Source organism: Hipposideros armiger, unplaced genomic scaffold, assembly GCF_001890085.2.
Source record: "Hipposideros armiger isolate ML-2016 unplaced genomic scaffold, ASM189008v1 scaffold_378, whole genome shotgun sequence".
Taxonomy (NCBI): domain Eukaryota; kingdom Metazoa; phylum Chordata; class Mammalia; order Chiroptera; family Hipposideridae; genus Hipposideros; species Hipposideros armiger.
Genome location: NW_017731728.1, coordinates 1,499,201 through 1,506,217, shown reverse-complemented (window position 1 = coordinate 1,506,217; position 7,017 = coordinate 1,499,201). Strand labels below are relative to the sequence as shown.

The 7,017-nt window shown below is 58.5% G+C and overlaps 1 protein-coding gene across 1 annotated transcript; it reads left to right on the top strand.

Moving 5' to 3' along the window:
• On the top strand, positions 1-4,805 carry CRABP2 (cellular retinoic acid binding protein 2). The gene is made up of 4 exons (XM_019662503.1): positions 1-289; positions 3,432-3,610; positions 3,819-3,935; positions 4,369-4,805. Exons 1-4 carry the CDS (start codon positions 220-222, stop codon positions 4,417-4,419), a joined length of 417 nt encoding a protein of 138 aa, XP_019518048.1. The 5' UTR covers positions 1-219; the 3' UTR covers positions 4,420-4,805.
• The last annotated feature ends 2,212 nt before the right edge of the window (positions 4,806-7,017 follow it).

Sequence of the window (7,017 nt, the reverse complement as noted above, 5' to 3'; positions counted from 1 at the left end):
GCGGGGCCACCTCATTCTTGGGCAGGGGCGGGACCGCGCAGGGTATAAAAGCTGCCCGCGCGGGAACCCAGGCCAGCTTCGGGGTTGTCCTAGGACGGGTCCTGTCTCCCGAGTCTCACGATCGGGCCAAAGCGGCGGCCACATCTCTTTCCACCAGAAAACTCAGTGTCCAGCGCTCCAGCCGAAGGATCTAAGGGGACCGCCACCAGCGCCGCCACCATGCCCAACTTCTCTGGCAACTGGAAGATCATTCGATCAGAAAACTTCGAGGATTTGCTCAAAGTGCTGGGTAAGGAGATTGTCGAGCGCTGGGGAGAGGAGAGGGGACACCGGAGTCCTCGGAGGTGGGTCCAAGAAAGAAAGTGGGGAGGAGCTGCAAGCAGGGCGTGGGAGGCTAGGCGCCTGCATCCCCAGGAGAAGGAACCGCACACCTGGGTCCCGGGGCCCTGGGCCCGGACACCCAAATCCTGCCTTCTCCGGCGGGGCGCCCACCGACGCCAGCTCCTGCGGTGACTCAGACTGTGAATCCAGCAGAAACCAGAGCCTGAGGTCGGTACCCCTCGGGGTGGGGCAGGGGGCTCTCCGCCGTTCAGAAGCGGCAAACCCTGCATCCGGGAAGGGAGCCTGGGTCCCTACCCCACCGAGCCCCTCGGGGATAGTCCAGCCTCCTTCCCGTGTCCCCGAGGGTAACCCACAGTTCCCAGGGCAGGCTTATTACCTCTCTTCACCGCTCTCCACCCATCAGGTGATCCCGCATCCCAGCACCCCCTTGATTTCCCCCTTCCTTCCCCCTCAGCACTTTCCACTCTGCTCCCCCACCCCCATCGGTGAGACAAATATTTTCCTACAGCCGAGCAGCTCCAACGTCCTAAAATCGCTCCGGATAATTATCACTTTCTTCAATTTCAACAAATGGCTTCGTGTGTAAACCCTCCACCGCACCCCCCTTTCTGAAGCCGTGTTCTCTTTTCCCTGCCTCCCTGGAGACACGTTGCAGAGCCGCGCTGGGTGCGCTGGTTAAAGGTGGGGGAAGTTGAACCCACCCAGAAGACCCTTCCCGACTGTGCCCGCTGGGGTCTGGGGAAGGGGTGAAAGCAGGAAAGGGCTGAAGAGGGGCTCTGGGAAGAGATACAGATTAGTGAAGCAATTGGGAAGCCACCTGGGGGCCCTGGAACCATCCATTTCTGGGCTGAACAGGGAGACTCCGGTTGGCCTGCCTCACCTTGTGTGGGGCAGGCAGCTATAGGAGTGAATCTGGACCTAGGAAGGCTGGCATGCTATGGGGGGAACAGCCATTGCGATCCTTCCTTGCTGTTAGCTCTTCTTGGACTCTGCCCACTGTACTTGCAGTCATGGCAGCCGTTCCTGCTCCACCCTTGCTGAAATGAAAGATGGAAAGGACAGAAATGTCCCCTTCAGAAAGCCTAGATGCCATTCCCTCCTCCCTTTTTCTCTGGATTCTGCCCACCCCCACCCCCTTCTTCCCCAGCTGGAGAATGAGATGCAAAGCCCAACCCTGTTGTCTGTCTGTCTTCGCCTGTTTGTCCTCCCTGCAGGGTCTCTCAGAGCCACGTGCCCTCCTCAGGTCCTGCTGGGGGACAGATTGAAAACAGACCCGTTAGACAAACACAGTCCTGAGTCAGCCAAGGTCTGCTGAGCCTGGCCCCCCCTGCTCCACAGGCCACAGAGGCTGGCTGGAGGGGCATCTCCTCGAAACCCAGCAGCCTTGCCTCCGCGCCAGCCCCCTTTGCCTTCGTCAGGGGTCCCTCTCTTGCTTAGGGGTGCTCAGGTATTTGGAGGATTACTGTCCATCCAGTATGATGGTCACAGCACGTAGCAGCTTCTGCCCCTGCCACAGGAGAGGCGGATGTTAGCAGGATGGACTTACCAGGTGGCCCCAGAGAGTGACGGAGTGGGTCGTGTTTCCGCTACCAAGTCGTTTGGACCTGGAACCTCAGTCGTTTCTCCCTGGGCCTGAGCCAGAAGCGGGCTCCTGGGGCTCCCTCTGTCTGGACCACAGTGGGTCTGCTGTGATGTCTGAGGGAAAAGAGGATTTGTTTCTAGGAACCCAGGTCTGGAGAAGGGCCGGGGAGTCTGGGCCGGATCAGGGTGGGGAGTCCCGTTCACCTGGCCCAGCCCAGCTTGGCCCCCGTATCCGCACCCATTGCTTCTCTGAGGGGTTCTGCTCCAGTTCAGGGCGGGAGGCTAGAACAGGCCAAGGGGTGTGGAGTTTAGATTGGGCCCTGGCCAGAGGCGCCTCCCTGCCTGCTTGTCTTCCTGTCACAGCGTTGCTCCTGGCTCTCCCACCCCTCTTAGCTGAGAGAAGGGGTCAATCTGGGAAAGGATAATGGGGGGCAGGCTCAGGGACCCCGAATCAGAAGGCCCCAGGTGGGTGATCCTGGGGTCAGGGACACATCAGGGGAGGGGAGGGCAGTGTCCCTTTCTGTCCCTTGAGGGCAGAGGAGTGTGGGAGCCTTCTAGGGGGGCCGGTGAGCAGGAGTCTGACGCAGGGACCTTTGAGCCCCAGCTCTGGTTTTTGCTGTGCCTTCCTTGGATCAGTAAAAATAACAGCAACCGTAAGAATAGCTACCGTTTCCTGGAAATGTAAAGGTATGCCTGGCAGTGTGTGCCAGGTTCCTCAACACGCCTCATCCCGTTTGCTGGGCTTTGGAAGAAGCTCCTGTTTCCACTTGGTAATTGAGGGATCTAAAGCTCAGAGAGTTTAAGCCACTTGCCCAGGGTCACCCAGCCTGCAAGAGAGGCTGAGCCAGGTGGAAGACGGGCCACCCTAGTGCATCTTACTCCGGAGCCTCTGGCTTCCCCAGGCTTCGGGACACCTCTTCCCCTGCTGAGGTGTTTTGCTCCTTCTCACTCTGGGGAGGGACAGATTGGGCAAATGAAGGCCTACGTAGCTAGCACCAGCCGGGGCAGGTGGATAGGGCAGAGAGGGAGGCGGCCCTAGCTTCCAGGACACAAGTGGCGAGGCCTGCCTGGGGAGGGGCTGCCCTGCACTGGGCAGGAGTGAAGACACAGTGGCTCTGGTGAGCCCGCCCCAGCAGAAGGGCTCAAGCAGGGTGGACCAAGGGCCAAAAGTGAGCTGGACAGAGCCATGCTGAGGGTGCCTGCTGGGCAAGGAGAAGGGAAAACGCTACCCTGGGAACTAGAAAGTGGAGAGCTGAGACAGGGAGTGACCCGGGCCTGCTGACTCATCAGGTGGGGTGCGGCGAGGAGCAGGATCCTAAGGGCGGGCACAGCCTTGCTGCCCCTCCTCCCTGAACCCCGATGTCCACCAGGGCTGCACCACCTGCCCTCCCTTCAGTGTACGTTCTTGGAACCCAGGCTGACGGCCCCCTGCTCCAGTTGTCCCATGGGGAGGGTGTGACACAGGTCCCTAGAGGCTCCTGAAGGTGAGCCTCTGTCCTCTCCTGCAGGGGTCAATGTCATGCTGAGGAAGATCGCGGTGGCTGCAGCATCCAAGCCAGCAGTGGAGATCAAACAGGAGGGGGACACCTTCTACATCAAAACCTCGACCACCGTGCGGACCACAGAGATTAACTTCAAGATCGGAGAAGAGTTTGAGGAGCAGACAGTGGATGGGAGACCCTGCAAGGTGAGGTCCCCGGGGCATGGCGTCTGTTGTCCCTGCCTGTCAACATGCCACTGTCATCCTGGACTCCATTCTCCATTTCCAATGGAGAAAGTCCCTGGGTAGCGGTGGCGTGGTGGTGGTGGCGGGTCCGCAGGGGGCACCTCCCCAGCCCTCTCGCTGCATTGTCTCTGCTGAGGGCCCAGCCCACTTGGCCGCCCGTCTCTTACAGAGCTTGGTGAAATGGGAGAGTGAGAACAAAATGGTCTGTGAGCAGAGGCTTTTGAAGGGAGAGGGTCCCAAGACCTCGTGGACCAGAGAGCTGACCAATGATGGGGAGCTGATCCTGGTAAGTCCCGCCTCCTCCCAGCTAAGAGACAGCCCACTGCTACTTACCTTCAGGGATTTTCTGGGACATTCCAGGGTGCGGGGAGTTCAAGGCCAATCATGATTGGTCTCTTCCCCCTCACGATGGGGCTGCTGGGGCAGGACTAAGCTATCTCTCTCCCATACGGTGCCCTTGTGCCAATGAGAAATGGTGCCCTTCCGAGGGGAGCAACGGATGTGCACCGAGTGGCCCCAGCAGTTCTCCAAGGGCTGTCTCTGGCTCTGTTGCCATCCTCCCTCCCACGGTGTCCCGGGAATTTGGGGACCAGTCCCTACCTGTTGGTCCTGAGCCAAGAAGCAGGTTTGGGCCTGGAGACCAGGCAGAGTAGTTCCGTCAGCTCTTCTCTTCCCAAGCCTGGGGCCTCCCAGGCTGACACCGACTTCTGTCCTTCCAGACCATGACAGCGGACGATGTTGTGTGCACCAGAGTCTACGTCCGAGAGTGAGTGGATGTGGGTGCAGAGACGCCCGAACACAGCCCCGGCCCGCGCTCCTGCTTCACTGCCCCGTTCCTTCCTTTTAGGCTAGCTCCCCCTTTCACCCCTGTCACTTCCCACGGTGCTGGGAGCTTCCTCAGGGGCTCTGCTCATTCGGCCCCTCCTGTCATCCCCCCTATACCAACAAAGAGGGATGGATTGCGAGAGCCCAGATCACCCGTCCAGGAATCACTCCCCCCACCACACCCCCTCCCGTTCCAAGTCAACCCCAAATCAGCCCAGCACACTGTCCCTCTCTCTCTGAGGGGACCTGAGGGCCCTCCGGCTTCTATGCTTTGTCCCTGTAGCCTGCACCATGTAGAATATTTATTGGATAATTTTATTAAAATGTTTTAAAAAAATATGACTTATCCTTGGCTCATTGGAAAAAGGGTAGATCAGTCACCCAAGTTCAAACCTTGACTCTGAACTTCAGTGTGGGAGCTGAGGTTCCAGCAGCAGGGATGCAAATCACGACCCTGCCCTTCACCCTTCTCACCACCACCCCTTCATTTGCTGCTGAATCCATGACCTCCACTTGCCCCGCTCCAGCCTCCTTGGTCCCCCCTCTGGCTTTCAAGGTCACCAGGGCCTCCGCCCCCTGACTTCTCAGAGGGGCACTGGACACTGAAGAACTGATTGCTATCTTCTCCCATGGTCTCCATGATGGAAACACAGCGTCCTCCTCCAGCCTCAGTCCGGGGGTGACCCCAGGCCTGGCCTTGGCCTCGCACCTGTCCCAGATGAGCTCATCGATGGCCCCGGGCCTTGCTTCTGCCCAGGTCTCTGCCATATCTCCCACACACCTCTTCTCCCCAGCTCCCACACCTTCCAGGCACCTGGGGCCTCCTCCCACCCATCTCCCGGAACCTCCACGCTCAGGTCCACGCCACCCAGATTTCACCCTGATCGCCAAGGCCTGCCCTCCTTGCCCAGGGCACAGCGCTGTGCCCGATCTTACCATCGCTCGCCACGTTTTACACAGCGGCGACTTCTGACCGGTTTCTTTCCTGCTCTTTCCTTTACGCGGCGGGAATGAGTGAAATGGACACACGTGTCGGAACAAGAGGGTTCCGAATTCTGGTTCTGCCACTTGCTTTTTATGTGTCACCTCAGACAAGCTACTGAGTTTCTCGGAGCCTAAGTTTTTGTTTGTTTGTTTTTTAAACACAAAATAATGTGATTTCATGGCCTACGTACTGAGAAGTGTCCACTGGGTCTAGCTTTGGGTGTGGTTAAGTCCAGGGCCTCAATCGAGGTCACCAACCTCTCCCTCTGGCTCCATCCTGCTCATCTGTTTCTTCTGTGCGTTGGCCGTGGCCGGTCCTGTGACGCAGACGTTTTCTCTAAGTCATGGGAAATTGGCTTCAGATGCCCCAGGCTTACATGGTACGCGAAAGTTCCAAAGGAAAGGCCCTCTCCCGGGGTCCATAGCGTCAACATCCCAAAGGAACTCGGTTTGGTTCCACTTGGATCACATGACCATCCCTTGGACTAGTTGCTCTCTGCAGGGCAGGGGACCGAGTGACCGGCCAGGCCTGGGCCTCATGCCACAGCCGTGGCCAAAGCCCAGCGGAACCCCACCCGAGGGAAAGGAGTGCTGTTCCAATGAAGTGGGCTGTCATGAGTCAGGTTTCTAATCTATAAAATAGCAGCTCTATCTAAAAACTACCTCACAAGGGTGATGTAATAGTTAAATAAATATCACTAGGTACCTGGCACTTAGCAATAGAGAACCCTCAAAAATTGATGGGCGTACTTCTCTGATCCACCTGCAGCCTGGTGGGGGTGGTGAGGGTGGGGGTCCTCCAAAACATAAGTTTTAGGATCTCAGTACCTAGTTTAAAAAACAAAGCTGCAGCCTCTCTTGTCTGTCCAGAACAAAGTCCAAACTGGCCCTGGTGGCCCTTTAGGACATGGCCCCCACCTCTTCCCACATGTACCCCTCCCCCGGGCCACCTCACTCCCCCCCAGCCTGCTCTGCATGCAACCCAACCTCTGGCCCGCTGGCACCCAGGCTTCTGCAAAGCTTAGCTCCCCACGCAGCCTGCAGCGTGGCCTGCAGGGGCCTCTCCCTGACCGCATCGGGCTGACAGTGGTCAGGCTTCACAGCCTCTATGTTATGTCAGCCCGTGAGCTTCCCCCTGCAAGACCTGGGTGCCCGGGGGCCAGGGCCTCCCGCTCCTGCCCCAGAAGAGGCCTCATGCTGCAGCTGAGGGCCGAGGGTCAGGGCCAGGGAATTGGGGGGACAGCGACCAGAGTCCTTGGGCAACTGAGACCCCCCTCAGAGCGTGGGGTGAGGAGCCCTTTCATTTATTCATCCCACTGTAGGAGCTGGGCACCCTGCTAGGTGCTGGGAACACGGAAATGAATAAAATGGACAAGATCTCTGCCCTCATGGGGCCTGTGGGGGAGACAGAACTTTGATGGGGAAAGATAATTAAAAAATAAGTGCACCAATAAAGGATTGCGCAAGAAGGAAGCACTCGGGGGTCCTGGGCAGCTGGTGGGGTGCAGCAGAGGGGAAGGTGCTCTGGGCAGAGGAACCCCAGGGAAAAGGCCTGAGGA